This window comes from Camelus ferus, chromosome 9 (genome assembly GCF_009834535.1).
Source record: "Camelus ferus isolate YT-003-E chromosome 9, BCGSAC_Cfer_1.0, whole genome shotgun sequence".
Lineage (NCBI taxonomy): Eukaryota > Metazoa > Chordata > Mammalia > Artiodactyla > Camelidae > Camelus > Camelus ferus.
The window spans coordinates 13,844,926-13,866,355 of NC_045704.1; the positions used below are offsets into that span (position 1 = coordinate 13,844,926).

Here is a 21,430-nt window from a genome sequence, read left to right on the forward strand (position 1 = left end):
TGCTCAGTATCACTAATTATTAGAGAAATACAAATCAAAACTACAATGAGGTATCACCTCACACCAGCCAGAATGGCCATCATTCAAAAGTCCACAAACGATAAATGCTGGAGAGGGCGTGAAGAAAAGCGAACCCTCCTACACTGTTGGTGAGAATGTAAATTGGTGCAGCCACTATGGAAAACAGTGTGGAGATTCCATAAAAAACTTTGCCATCTCTGAGTGATATCCTCCTCTTTCTCTCCTAAGACAGGAAAATAGGCTGAGAGAATCCAAGCCTTTCTCCCCCAAAGTGGTTTCACAGACCCCCGTGACAGGAGGCATTCAGCCTCACCTCAACTCTCAGCCACCCCCAGGGTCCAGGACCCTCCTCTGCTATCCCCTGGTCCGGGGGCTGGGCTCACCATTTATAGATGGTCCATCCTGTGCCAGCAAGCTCAGAAGACATCTGAGGCCACTTAAAGAGAAGTTGGACAATCAGACCCAGAATCCTCTTGGTTCCCAAGCAGGACAGCACTTCCCTTGATGTTATGTCATCACATCCCTATGGCCCAGGATGGAGAGAGGGATGGAGAACGCAGGCTTGCTGGACCAAGGCTGTAGCTAGGAGACAAAGAGTGGTCCCCTGATACCTGCTTTGAGGTGGGGGTGATTGTTGTGGTGAGGGTGGCGGTGATGGTGGTGGTGATGGTGATGGTGATGGTGATGGTTGTGATGTCAGTGATGGCCATAGTGGGGATGGTGGTGGTGATAAAGTGGTGACTTTGGTGACATTGGTGATGATGGTCATGATGGTGATGCTGATGGTGACAGAGAAGGGGATGTGGTGATGATAGTGATGATGATGATGGTGGTGGTGATGATGGTGATGGTAGTGATGATGGTGGTGGTGATGATGGTGGTAAGTGATGATGGTGGTGATGATGGTGATGATAATGGTGATGGTGGTGATGGTGGTGGTGAATGGTGCTGCCAGTTTTTGGTAATAATGCTGGCAGTGCAACTGATTGTCACCTCAGCACAGACTCTTTATGGCCATCTCAGGTTCATTTTGTTACATAGGAAGACTTGCATTTTCAAGCCTGAGCTTGAGAATGTAATTTACATTAAACAATATAAGAAAACAGCAGACCAGTGTAGCTCAATCTTACTGGCAAAATGGAGAAAGGACTAAATGAAATTGTACTCAATAGCAATGCAATTTGGAGCATTTAGTGATTTTTCTCCTTCAAGAGTGAGGCAGAAATTGGGACTATCACATACAACCTGTGTGGCTTTGGACAAGTGCCTTCACCTCTCTGAGCCCAGTTCATCTTGAAGTCAGAGCTGGGGGAAAATCCTGGAGGCTGCACAACGTGGTAGAGAAGCATCACTGGGGGTGTGGTCTGGTGCTAACTTTTTCTCCATCGTAATCTGTGTCAGCTGAAAAAATAAAAGGACATACTCTAGGACACTGGAAAACACTATCCTAGAGTATCAGCGAAGATTCATTAGAGAGTCAGGAAGTCAATTTAAGGGACTCCAACACTTAAAAACAGGAATAGAGTAGAATAAAAAACATCATGCAGTACAGGGTGGTATTTTGTGAAACTATGTGGATGTGAAATGATTTCTTGCTGTGCATCATGGTCAGAAAAGTTTGGAAGCCACTGGTAGACAGCAGTGATTCAGACAACTGCCCATTAATATACCCGATATCAACTCCCTTTCTGATGCAGATTCCACTTCGCCTGACAAAGCAAACGTTCCCGGTCTCCCGGTGGCTCGGTCTCACCAGGACTCCGCCGCCAGGTGGCGCCAGTGCCCCGCCGTAAGTGGGTTCTCTCTCTTCTACTCGGAAGGCGCAAGCCCGGGATTTCCTTCGGGTTCCCTCTCGCCCCGAGGATCCAGTTTACTAGAACGATAAGCCCTGACCAGGAATAGAGCTCCCTTAGCAGAGCGCAGCAGGAGGGCTCAGGCAGTCAAGAAGGGATGTGGCCATCTTCAGATATCCAGGCATCCCCTTCATTCCACAATATTTATTAAACGCCTCTGTGCGCAGGACGAAGTCCTCCCTCCCTGAGCTCACATCCCGGAGGGGGAGGACAGACAAGATGCCAAATTCACGACCCAGCCAGTACAAAGAGTCCTCCTCACCTAGTCTGCTTCGAGACAACGCTGGGCGAGTCCTGCCGGCTGTGTGAGCTCAGGCAGCTTGCTTAGCTTCTCTGTGCCTGTTTCCCCTGCTATAAAATGAGACAAATATCACCCACTTCATAGGGTTGTCGTGAGCATTAAATGAGTTAAGATTTGTAAATAAAAAAGGCCTGATAAGTTTGTTAAACCAAGTGTTTAAAATTCGCATTTTACAGATGCAGGAACTGAGATCAGGGCATGGGGTGGAGGAGGGAACCCCCAAAGTCACATTTTCCACCCCCACATTTGAGTCCAGGGGTTCTCACTCCCAGCCAGGGTCCTTTTCCTCTGCACAGCGCTCCCTCGAGTTGCGAGTGGACCCAGTTTCCCCTGCATGGTCTGGGGCTAGTGAGGAGGAGCCTGAACGCACCCAGATTCTAGGACAAAGCAGTGCATCTGGGAAACGCAGTCTGCGGGGCCGAGGGCGAAAGGGCCAAGCTGGAGAGTCTTCTCACCCACAGGGTGGGTCTCTTGGTCCCAGGTCTTCCCCAAACGCCAGAAGCTGAACTTAGCAGAGCTTTTGGGTGCCACACAGCTGCAGGCTCCCAAAAGAACCTGTGATATATATATATTTATTTATATATTTAAATTTATATATATATTTCTCTCCTTGCCTCATTTCTTCCTCCACAGATTCATTAAAGTGCGACTTACAGACAGTAAAATCCACCCATCGGCAGTGTACAATTCAATGATTTTTCACAGATTTACAGAGTTGTGCAATCATCACTATATTCCAGTTTTAGATCATTCCCATGATCCCCCAAAGTTCCATCTTGCCAGCTTGCAGTCAATTTCCTGTCCCACCTCCAACTCCATACAAACACTGATCAGTTTTCTGTCTCTAAAGATTTGCTTTTTCTGGAAATTCCATATAGATGGAATCATGCAATCTTATTTTGTCTGAAATATTTTTGTACTGAACATATGCAGATCCTCCAACCCAGCCATTCCACCTTAATTGTGACTTTTACACATACCCACCTTTGCAAAATCAGTTTCAGCAGCAATGTTTGTATTATTTACAATGAGAAATATCACAAGTGTCTCTAAAATGAATTTAACTGAAAAATAACCTACAGGGCAGTGAAAATGAAAGATCAAATGTTACCTGCAATGCACTTGGGTTAATCTTTCTTTCTCTGAAAGAAGCAAGACACAAAGAAATATTCAATGGGATGCCATCAGACATAGTATACAAATCAGCAAAAAACGGAAAACATGATACTTAGGGATTTAGGTGGTAAATGTAAAAATGAGCAAAAGAAAGCAACATAAATGTCCATCAATAGATAAATAGATAGAGATGTGGCATTTATATACAATAGTCATAAAAAAGAATTAATATTTGCCATTTGCAACATCATGGGTGGACCCGGAGGGTACTACGCTTAGTAAAATAAGTCAGACAAAGAAAAACAACTACTGTATGTTATCACTTATAGGTGGAATCTAAAGTAAAACAAATGAATGAACAAAACAAAAGAGAAACAGACTCTTGGATATAGAGAACTAACTAGTGGTTACCAGTAGGGAGATGGAAGAGGGAAGGGGCAAGGTAGAGGAAGGGGATTAAGAAGTCCAAACTACTATGTATAAAATAAATAAGCTATGGGATATATTGTCCAGCCCAGGGAATATAGCTGATCTTTTATTAACTTTAAATTGAGTATAATCTGTAACAATATCGAATCATTATGTTGTACACCTGAAGCTAATATAATATTATAAGTCAACTATACCTCAATAATGAAAAAAGAAAATGTGAGACCAGGTGCCTGGATGACATATATATTGAATATCTCAAGTCTAAAGTGGAAGTTTTTTCTGGAAAGTATTATAGAGTGCTTTACTTGCTACATGGTTTTTTGCTACTAAAGTCCACCTGGGTAAAACTCAACTATATATGCAAAAAAAAAAAAAAAAAAGAGCAAGGAAATGAATTATCTAAACTGTAAGATAGTGTTTTCCTCTTGGGGGTTGCTGGGTATGTGAGGAATCACTTTACTTTTAACTGTATATGTACCTTTTCACATAATTTTAGGTAGCCATATTTTTTCTTTCTTTTTTTTTTTAATTGACATATAGTCAGTTACAACATGTCAATTTCTGGTGTACAGCATGTTTCATTCATATACATACATATATTCCTTTTCATGTTTTTTTCATTATAGGTTACTACAAGATATTAACTATAGTTCTCTGTCCTATACAGAAGAAAGTTGTTTTTTTAAATCTATTTTTATATATACTAGTTAATATTTGTAAATTTTGTACTCCATATTTTCTAATTTTTTAAAAATTGAGAAGAAAAAAGGAAAAAATCAGGATAGAGAGAGCCATACTTCTATATATTTTTGTCTTCTCCACAAGAATGCAGATGCTAGGAGTTAAAGGCTTGTTTTGTTCTTTCCTTGAGGCAAGGGGTCAGCAAATTCTGGCCTCTGGGCCAAATCAGGCCTGGCCTAGGAGCTAAGGATGGTTTTACATTTTTAAATGGCTGGGAAAAAATAATCAAAAGAAGAATATCTCATGATATGTGAAAATTATATGAAATTCAAATCTCATTGTAAATAGATTGCACTGGAACTCAGCCACATTCACTTGCTTACACGTTGTCTGTGGCTGCTTTGGCTTGTAATGGCGGAGTGGAGCAGTGGACACAAGCGACTATAGGGCTGGCAAAGCCTAAAATACTCTTTGGCTCTTTAGAGAAAAATTTGCTGACCTGATCTAGCTCCAGAGTCTATCACAGCTCACAGCCAAAGGAGATGCTCAGGAAAATGCATCCAATTAATAGTAGCAGTCTTGAAAGCCTAAATAACTTAGTGTTAAAGCTTTTATTTTGGTCAGTTACTAAGTTTGATCTTTCATGTATGTACTGGATGGGAGAATGGCCCCCAAAGATGTCCACCCTCTAAGCTCTTGAACCTGTGAATATGTTACCCTACATGGCAAAAGGGAATTAAGGCTGCAGGCGGAATTAAGGTTGCTAATCAGCTGATCTTGAGAGGGAGGATGATTCTGGATTACCAAAATGGGGCCAATGTAATCACAAGAGTCCTTATAAATGGAAGAGGAAGGACTCTTAACAGGAGGGGGACTATCAGAGGGATGTGATTTGAGGACTCAACCACTGTTGCTGGTTTTGAAGATGAAGGAAGGGGCCACAAACCGAGGAATGCCAGCAGCCTCAAGAAGCTAGAAAAGGCAAGAACATGGATTTTCCTCTAGAAGCTCCAGAAAACATAGCCCCGTGGACACCTTAGTTTTAGCCCAATGAGACCCATTTTGGACTTCTGACTACCAGAAATGTAAGATAATTTTGTGCTGTTTGAAGCCAGTATGTTTATGATATTTTGTTATAGCAGCAAAAGGAAACTAACATATGTAGTGAACACTGAACTTGACAATTCATTGCTTTGAAACTCAAAAGAAGCCATTTAACATTAACAATTTTCCTTATTTCTAAGTGTTAGTCTCCTCATTTATAAAAAAAGATGCTAAAAGTGTTCATCTGTGGAATGGTGGTGAGTAATAAGGTGATATATGTAAGTACATGCTCATAGTAAGAGGCACATAAACTTTCACCTTTATTACATAAATGAACAAAAAATTACTGTTAGTAGAAAAGATGGTTAAAACATAGATACCTTTGATAAAGGAAATGCCCAAACTCCTATGCAACTAATAACATTGTCTCCAAATACATTAAACAAGAATTGACAAAACTAGATGATTTTGATAATCAACTTTTAGAATGGGTTATTTTATTATAAACTTGTTCAGTGAGTAAAAAATTTTATTTGTAAGAGATTGCAAAACACTCTTAAGATTGACCATCCAAATACTGAACTCTGAGCCCACCCACCACCAAAGAATGTATAGTATTTTGAAATACACAGAAGAAATTACAAAAAGCTGGGCACACACTAAGTTTATTGTTTCACAGTTAACTCTGAGTTATAAAATGCTTCTTAACAAAATTAGGGGTTTACTTCATATAATAAATCTAGAAATACAGTCAGTTACAGCCATGGATATCGCAAAATAGGCCATTGGAGACTGAGAAATCTTTTATTTGAGGGTAGTGTTACTGGGACCATGACCTTCATTCCAAAGATCCTGGAGTTGTTTGTGCTAACTCAGGGGATATCACCCAATTTCCAGAAAGAAACAAGGAAAGAGAGAAAAGGGAACGTGATTAAGAGAAAAAGCGTAAAGGACACACTGACCTTTCCAACAGCTCTGTAGGAATCCAAACTAGTGAATTCTGCCCTCCTCATTGGCCAGGGCTATAAGCTCTGCTCACCATCAGTTATAAAGCCCGAGAAATGCATTTAAAAACATAAACAGTGGGACCACAAGGAGGGGGGTGAGTACAGTTCAGGGGGGAGGGTAGAGCTCAGTAGCAGAGCGTGTGCTCAGCATGCACAAGGTCCTGGGTTCAATCGCCAGTACCTCAGTTAAAATAAATAAATAAACCTAATTACCCCCCAAAAAGGAACCACCCCCAAACAAAAACAAAAACAAATCTATGTTCCCTTAGTAAAGAAGATAAGAATGGATATGGCCAATGACAGAATCTTCACATGAGACCAAAATCAAAGTCGGGACAAGTTCCTCAATCAGTATCATAAAGATCACACACTCTGACCATTATGTAGTCGAATCATGACCCATAACAACAAATTGGCAGTAGTGGTGCCACGGAGCTTCGTAAACCCGAGTCTAAATTAAATGCAGCTCAAACAGGGCTTCGTGTGGGTGAGGTGATATGTAAGCAAATTGTAATGAAGCTCCTGTGCATCAAAATTCACACGGCAGAGCTGAAAGGGTCCACAGAAGGGTAGTCATTACCGCACAGGATTTTATTAGGAAAGAAAAAATGGAAAAGAATGAAGTTCAGTTCCGACCGAAGGCTAAGACAGTGAGAATGACAGCAGTTGTAACATTTACCACGTTTCTCTCCTACTTGTGCCCTGTGAGTGAAGAGAGAATTAAAAGCTTTCTCACATCTGCCATGATGAGGGTCTCTGTCCGGGGTGTGGTCTCATGAGTGATGTTAACGGATGAGTGTTTAACGTTAAGGAGGCTTTCCCTACATGGCTTACTCCCCAGAGAGGTCTCTGCAGTGTGAGTGCTTATAGAGACTGTAAGGTTGCGACAACACTGAAAGCTTTTCCATATTCCTTAGATCCATGGGGTTTCTCTCCAGGGTGAAGGCAGGCGTCTACTAAAGATGAATGTCGATGAAAAACATTCCACAGACCTTCTTTTCACAGGGTTTCTTTGAATTTAAAACAGGTGAATCCTTCCATTTCTGTAGGATCCAAGAGTTCAGGGAAGGCTTTTCCATGTTTGTGAACTCACTGAGCTCCCTTCCAAGATGTCCTCCTTATGCCAGTATTTCTGAGAAAATTAATGAAGGTTTCCCCACATCCTTATCATCCACAGGGCCTCTCTCCACTGTGAGTCTTCAGGTGGTTTTTAAGTCTTGAAGAACTAATGTACCCTTCTCCACATTCCACACATTTGTAGGGTTTCTCTCCAGTGTGAATCCTTATGTGTTCATTAAGCCTTGTGGACTTAATGAAGGCTTTTCCACATTCCTCACATACGTAGGGTTTCTCCCCAGTGTGAATCCTCGTATGTTCATTAAGGTTTGAGGACTTATTGAAGGTCTTCCCACATTCCTTACATTCAAAGGTCTTCATGATGTGATTTCTTAAGTGTTTATTAAGGTGTAAGAAATACCTGAAGGCTTTCCCACAGTCCTTACATTCATAGGGCTTCTCTCCGGTGTGAATTTCCATGTGTCTCTTCAGGGATGCCTGATACACAAAGGCTTTCCCACAATCGCCACATTTATAGCTTTTCCCTCCCATCGAAGTTCTCCTGTGTGAATCAGAACTTGGAACACGGGCAAATGGTTTTCCCCTTTGACTATTCTCATTATTTGTCTCTGCCATGCAGGGTTGCACCTGCACAGCCCAGAGGGAGTTATTTTGGAAGCTGTTTTCATCCTGATGAGAGTCATGACTTTTCTCTTTCCTGTGAGTCATGTGTGTCCCGAGGGAAGTGTCTTCACCTAAGGCTTTTTTTCCACGTGGAATGAATTCATGAACGCTAACCCCCGTATGCATTTCATTACGCAAACGAAGTACACCGTTCTGATTGTCGATCCGTCTGTTTGACCCCAGCTCCGTCTGAGTTCTTGCTCGTGGAACCAATGGGATGTTTTGCCACAAGACTCCGTCATATTCGTTGTTTTCATAGATTTTTTGATTTAAGACAAGAATTTGTTTCAAAATATTGGAGTCATGCGTGGGGGTCCGTTTTCTTGTGGACTCTTCCTGTGAAGGTATAAGCTTTGGGCCAGATTCAGAGCTGTCCCTTGTTTCACAGACTCCACCTGGGGACTCACCTTTCCCGTGGGAGGCTGCAACTTGCTTCAGCTTTTGCCCCCTCTGCTCCCGCGGCTCCTCTACTGGGTGGTACTTCCAGTCTCCTCCTAACTCGGAGATCTGGGAACTGCTGCTGGCCAGACACGCTCTGTTCACTTCATGAAAGGTCTTTTTAGCAAGGCTGTCCTGCTGAAGGATTGAGTCTTTGGTTTTCTGTCGAGTTGCCCAATCTAAAATAAAGTGGCACAAAATGTTAGCTCTTTGTTGAAAGTAAAGGCGGGTTGAGCAATTCCACTCCTGGGCATATGTCTGGAGAAAACTATAATTTGAAAAGATACATGCACCCCAATGTTCACAGCATCACTATTTACAGTAGCCAAGACATGGAAAGAAACTAAATGTCCAATGACAGACGACTGGATAAAGATGTGATACACACACACACACACAGACAGACATATACACACATACAATGGAATACTACTCAGACATAAAAAAGAATGAAATAATGCCATTTGCAGCAACATGGATGGACCTAGAGATGATCATACTAAGTAAAGTTAGACAGTGAAAGACAAATATATAATATCACTTATATGTGGACTCTTAAAAAAAAAAAGATACAAATTCTATTTACCCCAAAACAGACACATGGACATAGAAAACAAATTGGTTACCAAAGGGGAAAGGGCAGGGAGGGATAAATTAGGGGTTGGGGATTAACAGACACACGTTACTATATATAAAATAGATAAACAACAAGGTCCTACTGTATAGCACAGGGAACTATATGCAATTTCTTGTAATAATATATAATGGAAAAGAATCTAAAAGAATATGCATATATATGAATAACTGAATCACTTTGCTGAACACCTGAAACTAACATTGTAAATCAACTACACTTCAATTAAAAAAATGCATTTAAAAAAAAGAAAAGTAAAGGTGGGTTGGAGATGACCAAACAGGCAAATGGTGGTGTGGATCTCTTTTCAAATGTTCCCTCAATGCCTGTGAGGAAAATGTGAAAAGGAAGAAAGCAAGAAGCCAGCAGAGAAGCAGAGAGCGACACTGGACTTGGGCTGTAGCAGGAGTTTGGCTACGCTCAGTACAGTGGTTCAACACACTCAGCAAGTCACCCAGAAATGGTTCTTCAGAGACTGATGGTATGATCAGGAATGCTAAGTGTGACAGACTTGGACCGAGAGTCTGTCATGGACTGACTTTATGTCCTCCCCCTCCCCAAATTCATATGTTGAAGCCCCCACTCCACAACGTGATGGTATTTGCAAGTGGGGCCATCAGGAAGTAATTAGGTTTAGGCGAGGTCATGAGGGTGGAATGAGACCCCACAATGGGACTAGTGTCCTTTTAAGGAGAGGAAGAGACACCAGGGTGCTCTCTCTCTCTCTCTCTCTGCCTTGTGAGGACACAGTGAGAAGGTCGCTGTCTGCAAGCCAGGAAGAGGGACCTCATCAGCAATGGAATCTGCCAGCACCTTGATCTTGAACTTCCCCGCCTCCAGGATGGGAGAAATAAATGTATCTTGTCTCAGCCACCCAGGGTGTGATATTCTGTCATATCAGCCTGAATGACTAAGGCAGAGGGGGACAGGTCTTTTTCTGGGAAAAAAAAAGAGAAAGATTTGAGAGGCTGAAAGTAAAAAAAAAAAAAAAACCCAAAACAAAAAAAACTATACATAACTGAAGAATCTCATACATAGATGAGCCTTGGTTTTCAGATGAAACAATTTTTTTTTTATGGAGATGAAATTCATTTAACATCAAATTAACCAGTTTAAAATATACAATTCAAGGGGGGAGGGTAGAGCTCAGTTATAAGAGTGTGTGCTTAGCATGCACGAGGTCCTGGGGTCAATCCCCAGTACCTATTACAATAAATAAATAAACAAACCTAATTACCCCCTCCCCCCACAAGAAGTGTACAGTTCAGTGACATTTGGTACCAAGTTGTAAAACCATCACCTCCATTTAGTTTCTGGACATTCCTCCTCACCTCCCACCCCTAAAAGGAAACCTGGTACCTATTAAACAGTCACTCCCCATTTCTCCCCTCCCTCCAGCCCCTAGCAACTACTGATTGACTTTCTGTTTCTAGGGATTTACCTATTTCTGGACATTTCATGTAAATGAAATCCTACAATATGTGGCTTTTCCTGTTTTTCTTCTTTCGCTTAACATATTACTTTCAAGGTGCATCCACGTTGTAGTGAGGGATCAGAACGTCATTCCTTTTTATGGTGAACAATATTCCATTGTGTGAATAGAGCATATTTCGTTTCTCCATTCATCTGTTGATGGACACTGGGTTTGTTTCCACCTTCTGGCTACTGTAAATAGCGCTATTTACATATGTGCACGTAACTGTCTGAACACCTCTTTTCTTTCTTTCTTTAATTCTTATTTTTTAATTGAAGTGTATGAACACCTGTTTTCAATTCCTTTGGGTATATACCAAGGAGTGGAATTGCTGGCTCGTGTGATGAGTCTATGTTCAGCTTTTTGAGGACTTGTTAAGCTGTTTTCCACAGTGGGTGAAACTGAGTTTTAAAAAATTTTCTTTTTAAAAAACATTTATTTAGTGGGGGAGGTTTTTTAAAAACTTATTTTTTTTAATGCAGGTAATGGGGACCGAACCCAAGACCTTGTGCATGCTAAGCACGTGCTCTACCACTGAGCTGTACCATCCTTCACCCTAAAATGGATTCTCAATCAAAATTTCCACGTTGTAAAATCCTTCCTCATAAGGATTCATATCTGCCTGGTTCCCCGGGGTGATCTTCCCCTACTCTATTCCCAGATCCACTTCTTGCTCCAAATAGAAGATTGGATGGGGTTGGCCTAACTGCGATCCCAGTGACTGGAAGATGGGAGAGCAGGAGACGTGGGGGAACGGTGGGCGCGCCCTTTGGTTTGCAGGCGTTCTGAAGCTAAGCAAGTGACTTTCTCACGAATGCACTAAAACTCCGAGTTCCATGTTCACCCACCTAAGGATCCTCCAGAGGCTACTAATCATGAAGAGAATCAAAATTTAATGCAAAGGACAGATTTCCAGTTTCGTGGGAAAAATGCTATGGTCGCCACTTGAAGGCAGACGTTGTGTGTCGGGAATTGAAAATGCCCGGCTGGATTCCCAGCTGGTCCCTGGACCACAGGAGGTGCCTGACTCACACGAGTCCCATCCGGGACCAAGTGCAGGATGGGCATCCTTACCCACGCAGGCCAGGTTCCTACAGTTCTCCAGTATCACGTCTCTGTAGAGTTTCCTCTGGGCGGGGTCTAGCAGGGTCCACTCCTCCTTGGTGAAGTTCACAGCCACGTCTTCGAAGGTCACCGAGTCCTAAACATCAGTTGGGTATTGTTATGAGTTGATTTGTGTCTCCTCCCAAAGGTATGTTGAAATCCCCGCCTCAAACCGCCCCCTCCAGCCCACCCCGGCCAGCACCTGTACCTGTGACCTGATTTGGAAATAGAGCCTTTGAAGACGTAAACTAGTTAAATGATGAGGTCAACTTGTCTATAAAGTTGTCCCACCTCTAATTTGAAGCTAAATTTGGCACAATTTACCAAAATTTTATATGCATTCACCCCTTGAGCCAGCATTTGCACTCATGGGATTATAGTCCTAAACTACCCTGGCCAAAAAGCCAAATGATGTATGCACTTATTTATTTTATTTATTTATTATTTTCTTGTAGAGTTAAAAAAAAATCTTTATTGAAGTAGAGTTGATTTACGATGTTGTGTTAGTTTCAGGTGTACAGCATAGTGATTCAGTTATACATATATATATATATATATATTCTTTTTTGTTATAAGTTATTACAAGTTATTGAATATGGTTCCCTGTGCTATACAGTAGGAACTTGTTGTTTATTTCATATATAGTAGTTTGTATCTGCTAATCTCCAACTTCTAATCTAGCCCTCCCCCTCTTCCCATTTGGTAACCATAAGTTTGTTTTCTATGTCCGTGAGTCTGTTTCTGTTTTGTAAATAAGTTCATTTGTGTCATTGTTTGATTCCACATATAAGTGATATCATATGAGATTTGTCTTTCTCTGCCTGATTTCCTTCACTTAGTATGATCATCTCTAGGTCCATCCATGTTGCTGCAAATGGCATTATTTCATTCTTTTTTATGGCTGAGTAGTATTCTAATGTATGTATATATCACATCTTCTTTATCCAATCATCTGTCGATGGACATTTCATTTGCTTCCCTGTCTTGGCAATTACATAATTATTGACTGAAGGTTATTTATAACAGCAAAAGATGGGAAACCACCCGCAAATAGTCAATAAAGGAAGATGCATAAAAATCTATGCTGTAGCCACAAAATGAAGAACCACACAGGTAAGAATGAGGAAGAGCCTTTCCATATGCATATAAAGTGATATCATGTGGTCTCCAGGTTATATTTTGTGTTTTTAAGTGAAAAGAAAAAAGGGCACAGAACATGTATTGCAAACCACATAAGGAATAGGGTGGAGGGAAGAGACTGAAGTAGACTTGTTTAAATATAACCTTGCTGTACAGATTTTATTGGGGAACCATGTAACATTTAGTTATTCAAAAGTAAGAAAACCAGGGGGTGTCAGGGTATAGCTCAGTGGTAGAGGTCCTGGGTTCAATCCCCAGTACCTCCATTAAAAAATAAAAATACAAAATAAATAAATCTTATTTATAAAATCAAACAACAACAACAAAAAAACCCAGAAAGCCATTCGGAAAATGAAATAAATGCATATATCAAGCTGACAGGTTAGCCACTTGGAGTAAAAAGTTCATTTGAAGGAGTCTACAACCTCTAGACTATATGTAACAGTCTATTGTTCAAAAAGAAAGGAAATAATATTTCATACCAAGTGGCTTTACTGCAACAAGTAATATTTGACACTGTTTCTTATAAATATTTTATATGCAGGATCAGGCAAAGGGATTATGTCCATAATTTTAGGAAGCAAGATTTTTCATTTAAGAAGAAAGATTCAAAGAAAAAATTTAAAAAGTTTAAAAAATGTTGAATTTATGGTCAAATAATAGCACAAAAATGCACACACACACACACACAACACACACACGTATTTCTCCTTATTATTCTGCACATAAGCAGGTGCAGAGAAAATGCTTACAAGAATTAATCAGCAGGAAGGAAAGAGGAGTGGCTGATGCAGGAACAGGAAATACAAAATGTGTGTCTGAGATATCCTGAGGTGCTAGTCGGCAGAGAAACCATCCTACGCTGTGTTAAGAGGATGCAGAGGCCAGCTGCAGGAGTCTTCCAACAGCTCAGTTTAGGATATTCTGAACCACAAAATTGCAACTGATTGGAATACCCTGAATACTAAAAATACATAAACTCATAATGGCACCCAGAAAGGGAAAACCAAAGAGGGGGTGAAAAGAGAGCCTTTCTCACCACTGGAGACCATAAGGAGCATTAGTCCTTATTCTCAAACTTGTTTAATAAAGAGAGAGAATTAAGTCTTCACTCTGTCTTTCCAGTAGGAACAGTATTTGGGAGTAACTGAATAGCCCTTGCTGAGGATGGAAAACTTTACAGAATTCCAAATAAACACTTAGAAGAAATGATCACATTTGAAGACCATCATTTCGCAACCCAAATGAAGTAACTGATTAAAAAAAAACAATGGATGCCAAGACACGGGGGTAAAAATATGAAGGGGACGGGGTTATACTGCAGGGTACAAGTGTACCACTTGGATCATTATTTGCTGGATAATAACAACTTTAAGAAGTGGGAAAACCACCAGTAGACGTTAGCCTTGCCCACACTGGGGCAAGAGCCATTATATTTACACTGCCTAAGGTGTAACATCCCAACAATGTTCACCCTGATTTCAATCACTCCTGGAGGTCTAATGTTCAACTGCACAAGGGAGCAGTCACAAGACCCCGGTGACTTCAGCCGCGCAATATCCTGAACACAGGGAAGTGGGTTCACGTTCCACCATGAGATCTGAGGGAGAAGCATCACCTACGCATGTGTTTGCATCCTGCTTCAAAGAAACTGAACTCTGAAAGAAATAGTTTTGGTGGAAACTGGTGAAATTCAAACTTTGACCAGGTGTTAAGAATGATCATTTTCTTTCTTTTTTTCTGATATGATATTTGGGGTCCTGGATGCCCTGATTTCTAGTGATGCATTCTTTTGGGTAGTTAGATCATTTTGTATTGTGAGTTTTACATTTTGTATTTGTACTTTGAAAAAAAATTTAAAATTTGAGACATCAGAATAGAAACTAAAAATATATACACATTAAGTATTCATATAAACATATACAATCTATATACAAAGTCAGAGGCTATGAGGGAGATTGGTATGTATATTTATATATTAACTATATCTTCATAAACATTAAAGGATGTATTATATATAAAATTTATATATAAATAATTATATAGTCATATTACATTATAATTATATCAACATAGTAATTATACAATTAATATTATATATTCATATAGTATATCTGTATGTAACTTATGAGAAAATATAATAAATCATTAGCATAATATATAATTTTATAATTTTTTTACATATAAAAGTTTATGTATAAAACTTATTTGGATGTAAATTAATATATAATCATTTTGTGAAAAATGTATTTTATACTGAAAATCTGAATATCACCAAATCTACTACCCAATAATTCTGCTCCAAGATATATGTTGTGGAACTGCCGTTTCAAAGCCTGACAAGCACAGGAATCACCTGGGGATCTTGTCAAGTGCAGAGCTGGATTCCCCAGGTCTGGAAGGAGGCTGAGAGCAGAAATTTCTAACATGTTTCCAGCAATGCCCATTTTGCAGGACTTTGGATGGCAGTTTGAGCAGCCAGGTTGTAAAGAAAGCTCTTCCACAGGAAAACCAGGTCACCTGGACAGGAACGACCATGGCAGTTCTGTGTAACCAGCAGCAAAGTTGGGAACGGGTCCAGCGTTGCTAAACAACAGAGGGAGAGAGTGCCGTAGCCTGCGGGGGGCTGCGTGCATCCTGAGCGTGAGAAGAGCATTGTGGGAGTGCCAGATTTTAGGGGAGGCTCGCCCAGGTAGAAGGGGACACGTGCCATGATATCAGAAAGCATCTCTCAAGTGGTTCAGCAAAAGCAAAAGCAAAACCACCACCACAAGAAAACAACCCCTGTGCCTGCGAATTTATGTTACTACCTGTTCGCACAGAGGCAAACAAGGCAGGGATCTGGAAGGTGAACACAGGTGAGCACGTATTCATCAACACACAGCAAACAAGGCAAAGACGTGTAAGCATATGAGAACGTACGGTACATACAAACAGCAAATAAAGCAAAATATTTTTAAAAATTGTGAATAGTTGTGGTTACTTGGGTATTCATTTTCTTCTTTTCATTGCAGATCTGAAAGTGCTTAAAAGGTAATTTGGGGGAGAAAAAGGGAAAACCAAGAGGAAGGCTAAGAGAAAATTCAAGACAGTGAGGGGGTGGGTATAGCTCAGTGGTAGAGCGCGCACTTAGCAGGCATGAGGTCCTGGGTTTAATCCCTGGTATGTCCATTAAAAAAAAAAGAAAGAAAAACCTAATTACCTTCCCACCCAAAGCAAACAAACCAAAGCTTAGTGGTACAAAAGCGTATTCTTCTCCTGTTGTGTTATTGTAAACAAAACTCCAGATATCATAGTATTTTTCTTTTTTTTTTTCTTCTTCTTGCATTTCATTCTTAAATACTCGCATTGCAATCTCTAAAGCATGAGGCATCTTAAAAAATGTAATCGGACAGCATCACACTGCGAAGTCCCAGCAGTAATGCTTTTATAGAAGCAGATACCCAGCCAGTCTCCCAAACAAGACCCTCATGTTATATTTGGCACTCAAGTCTTTAAAACTCTGTAACAATTGTCCCTTATAGAGCTGTGGAAGGCTGTACAAGTAGCTCATTTCTATGAAACAGAGGGAAAATGAGGAACCCTGAAGATGTATGCAAATACCTATAAAAGCGGTTCCTTCTGGGTGGCCAGGAGCTGGGAACAGGGTCAACAAAGGCAGGACGGAGGAAGGAGTTCGAGGTTTGACCTAATCATTCCAATTTTTGAAACACACTGATCTACTACATGTTCAAAAAATAAACGGTTAAACGAAATACAGTTGACAAATAACTTACAATGCAATGGGTTGGATTTTTTACTATAAAGTCTTATTTTCCAGTTAAAATTGGAATTCCATCTATTTGAAAAATTTAATGGCCTCGACATTTCAAAAGTCTCTCGGAGCACAAAGATGTTGCCAGAAGTCAGGCGTTCTTCCAGTAGGAACTGTATTCCCACAGCTTTTTTTTTGTTTGTATATTTGTTTTATTTTCTAGAGGGGAAGTATTTATCTTTATTGATTTATCGTTTTATTTATTTTAGTGGAGGTACTGGGAATTGAACCCAGGACCTCGTGCACGCTAAGCACACGCACTATCACTGAACTACACCCTCCCTCCCACAGCTTCTTAAATACAGTGATTCCATTTTATAAGAAAGATGCAGCAGTATTACTTTGGTATAAAAAAATTCAAATATGTATCTTGGGTCCCAACTTCCCCTTGTATTCTATTCACTACTTTGGAGTTCCCATTACTCAAGGTTTTCACAAAACAAAAAGAAATGTAACACTCAAATAATTATAAAGTTATTGAATGCTTGGGCAAGCTAGAAATTACAGGCAGCCCTCACACTATGAAATGATGTAAAATCAGCCTAGCCATTCATCAGATGGAGATAGCAAAGTCCAAAGAAAGCCAGTTGCAAAGTCAAAGGAAGTTTTTTTGTTGTCGTTGTTGGTTTGTTTCTTTCTTACTGTTTTCTTATTCATTGCGAAACTTCATCTTCTAAAAATTGAAGACGGTCAAAAATGTTGCTATTTGAAGCCAAGATATGGAAGCAACCTAGATGTCCATCAACAGATGAATGGATAAAGAAGACGTACACACACAATGGAATACCACTCAGCCATAAAAAAGAATGAAAATTTGTCATTTGCAGCAACATGGGTGGACCTGGAGGCTATTATACTAAGTGAAATAAGTCAGACAGACAAAGACAAATACTGTATGTTATCACTTATATGTGCAACCTAAAAAATAAAACGAATGAATATAACAAAACAGAAACAGAGTCACAGATCCAGAGACCAAGCTACTGGTTACCAGTGTGGAGAGGGAAGTGGGGAGGGGCGAGATGGGGTAGAGGGTTAAGAGGTACAAACTACTGCCAAAATTTATTCAAAATAAATAAGCTACAGGATATACTGAACACCACAGGCAGTATAGCCAATATTTTAGAACAACTATAAATGAAGTATAATTTATACAAAATTTTGAATCACTATTTGTACACCTGAAACTAATACAATATTGTAGATCAATTATATCTCAATAAAATAAGAAAGCTAAAAAATGTTGCTATTCGATATTTGACATCATATCAATAGGAAAGGAACTCCCACTCTTGCCTGGGGGATCCAAGTCACTTTGACAGAGAAGCATGCACCCTACCACTTGAGCTATACTCTCCCCCAAAGACGAGATGTCATTCCCCTTTGTCTTTTTTTAAGCAGAGGTACTGGGGATTGAACCTAGGCATGCACTCTACCACTGAGCTATTAACCTCTGAGCCTTTTAAAGAAGGGCTTCATTTAGATTTAACTTGAACTCCACCCTTATCCTATCAAGACACCGTCCCTTCCTTTATTTGTCAGGTTCCTTTCGGGTCCACCTCCCCCCGAGTAACAAGCCAATACAACCGGGGCCCCAGTTTTGTCCCTGGTGATCTGAGGCACGTTATCTGGGGAGAATGGCGTGGGGGCGGGGGTGGAAAGAAAAAGAACACATAATTCTGGGTCAGCTCAGGCAAGCCGGTAGAAGGAAAACGCCCATATCTGGCAGATGAAACACATCTTCACCCGCGCCCGGAGCGTCCTGTTAAGCGGACCTCACTGGAGAACGCGAATGATAAACATGCAACTTGTTCCGACCGCAGGGTTTGTCCCGCCATCCCCCTGTCAATTTCCCTTCAACCTGTCCTTTTACAACCGCCCTCTGAGGTCTCAACTCACAAAAAGAGTGTGCCCAGAGGGCCCAACTCAAACCCCGAAGCTCTTTCTCCAGGGGAACAGAACCCAATGAGCATCCTATCAATCTGACTGGGCCCCGAATTTTGCAGCTCACGGTCACCATAACCGACCTCAGCCCATCTGCAGATTCAAATAACACAACGCTCGCCAGCGTTGCACGCGACTAGCTCCTGGCCGGCGCCCAGGGACGGGAGCGTCCTGCGAAGTCGCCGCCCGGGGATGAGAGAGCCCCTTCTCCTTGGGTCTCAACGCGGGGGGCCGCTGGCGGCTTCCCTCCCCTCCCGGGTGGAGAGAATCCGGCTTTCGCAGGCCGGCTTCCCGGAACACGACCCGGTCCCGCCCTGCGCGTGGACTCGTGCAGCAACCGGGCAAACTCACCATTTCACCAGCACCGGCTCCTAGACGTGTCCCAAGTGCTCATTCCGGTACTAGACGGTTGCAGGGCAGCAGACGGGAGGGATGGAACTGCAAAAATAATACTGAAATAAAGAAATAAAAATAACGCCCTGCCCCGCCAGGGAGGATTCAAGACAGAGTTCCATCCAGCCCAGGTAGTCTGTACCTGCTTCCAGACCCCTCTCCTCAAAATGGACGGCTTAAGGAAGGGGAGGAGGAGGAGGAGGGGCCAAGCAGGAAGGGATCCCGAGACCAGGACCCTTGCCCGCCCCCGGGAAACCTCCCGGAGCCCAGGGACTGGCCCCACCCCCAACAGATTCGCATTTCCTGCAGAACTTTCTCCCCAGACACTCCTGATCCTGGAGCCAGCCGGACCTGCTAGCGCGGGTAGAGCCTCCTAGCCTCCGGCTCGCACTGTCCCCGCCCCCTGCCCCCTCCCCACCCCGCGCCCGCCGCCGGGTTCCCAGCCCGGGAAGCTGATCTCTGCAGGGCAGCGCGCCTCCCTGTGGGCTCTGTGCACCCTCTGGAGATGACAGCCACTTTCCGAGGAAAGGAAGGGCTTTTCCTCTACGCTGAAAAATGGCCAAAACACACTTAACAGAGGGTCCTCAGGCTCCCTCTTGGGCCCCTCCCCACCGCCTCTTTTCTTTTGACCACTTACCTGCCTGTCCTGTCCAGGTTTGCCATGATTCCAGATCCACTTGTTCATGACAAAAATGAAGTCTTTTTTGTAAGTGATGGAAGAAATGTTCACATATTGAGATCTGGGGAAGTCACTTTGGCTTAAACGTGATTTAACTGGAATTGGATGCTAACTAGAACAGCCTGTTCGTGGGGTATCAGACGTACATTGTACATCTGCGTTAACCATGAAAGAAAAGGGTTCATTGACCAGAAGTAAAGAATGTCTTTTTAAAAGATAGATTAAATGCCTCCCTTCCTGGGATTTGGAATCATCCCACTCCTTGGATGCTAAGATGCCCTTCACAGGAGCCAAGGTCATACTGAATCCCCTACGTGTGTATTGATTCTTTTTTCTAATCTTAAAGGAGTGTACACCTGTCGTGTTTGATATTCTTTGTTCTAAGATAAAACTGCTGAAACCAGAATTCTCTGGAACAGTTCCTCAGAGCTATCTGAGAGAGGCTGTGTCCTGGGCTATAGTTCTCAGTTTGGCTCAAATAAAACTCTTTTCTATTCCTGCTATAGATTATTTACTGATTATTGGCATCAACATAAGTAAAGTTTTTTTTTTAATTGAAGTATAGTCGATTTACAATGTTGTGTTAGTTTCTGGTGCACGGCATACTGATTCAGTTATGCATATATATGCATATTCTTTTTCATATTCTTTTTCACTATGAGTTATTACAAGCTATTGAACATAGTTCCTCAGTAAAGTTGTTTTGATAACAAAATATTAAGCCACTAGGACATGGACCCCATTCCCTCCGACCCTGTGAAAAAACCAAGACTTTTATAAATTGAGGAGTCGCCTTTTCTTCGGGTACCCTACAATGTACAACCACTGAAATTTAACAGAAATTAAAGCCTTTCTCCTCTGTTTGAGTCACTCATAGAATTTTTTGACAGTCTCCAGCAAGACCTGATTTGCATCTTTTTTTTTTCCTCCTGAGGAGGAAAGAGTGAGGCCAGCCCCACCAGTTGCTTCAGCCGAACCCCTTTCTGGTCAATGAAATTATTTATTTTTGTGAGATGTCTCTTTATGTCTAGTAAGGTAACCCAACCTTAAAACTCACATTATCTAATAGTCATATATACTAAACTCATTTTCCCTTTTTTTTTTAAAATATTGAAGTATAGTTGATTTACAATGTTGTGTTAGTTTCTGGTTACAGCAAAGTAATGATTCAGTTGACTGTGGGGTGATGGCAGCCAGTGAATAAAAGCCCCAGCCTCCCATCCTCTCTTGAGATTGGTCTGAACACATTGTATGCGGCTCCTCAACAGACCCCCCAAATGATCATCCTGCCATTGACTTTTTTTAAAAATTGAAGCATAGTCAGCTACAATGTGTCAATTTCTGGTGTACAGCAATGTCCCAGCCATGCAAACACATACTTAAATTTGTTTTCATATTCTTTTTCATTAAAAATTATTACAAGATATTGAATACAGTTCCTTGTGCTATATAGAAGAAGTTTGTTTTTTCATCTATTTTTATATAACCACTAGGTTAACATTTGTGTGGTAGAGAAAAACCTTTGTTTTGCTGGAGGTTTACAGGGACACCATGACCTAGCCCACGGGGAGGGCTGCAAGAACAAAGAACGCCTGCAGCAAGAAGATTACAACAA

At 41.4% G+C, this 21,430-nt stretch overlaps 1 protein-coding gene across 2 annotated transcripts; it reads right to left on the reverse strand.

Annotated features, from left to right (window-relative positions):
• Positions 1 to 5,950: 5,950 nt before the first annotated feature.
• On the reverse strand, positions 5,951 to 19,521 carry ZNF114 (zinc finger protein 114). Of its 2 annotated transcripts, none has more exons than XM_032485658.1 (4): positions 19,279 to 19,521; positions 19,095 to 19,181; positions 11,816 to 11,942; positions 5,951 to 8,812 (listed from the first exon to the last, which is right to left on the reverse strand). In XM_032485658.1, the coding sequence occupies exons 2-4, from the start codon at positions 19,095 to 19,097 to the stop codon at positions 7,623 to 7,625; spliced, it is 1,320 nt and encodes a 439-aa protein (XP_032341549.1). In that variant the 5' UTR covers positions 19,098 to 19,181; positions 19,279 to 19,521; the 3' UTR covers positions 5,951 to 7,622. The 2 variants fall into 2 exon arrangements, with proteins under 2 accessions (XP_032341549.1, XP_032341548.1); XM_032485657.1 differs by having other exon boundaries at positions 19,095 to 19,195.
• Between the last annotated feature and the right edge of the window lie 1,909 nt (positions 19,522 to 21,430).

Bases quoted from the DNA above. Each gene is read 5' to 3' on its own strand.
- ZNF114 (XM_032485658.1), bottom strand. The intron at 8,813-11,815 runs GTAAGGATGCCC...ACTTTATTTTAG, and splicing joins TAGGAACCTGGCCTGCGTGG to ATTGGGCAACTCGACAGAAA.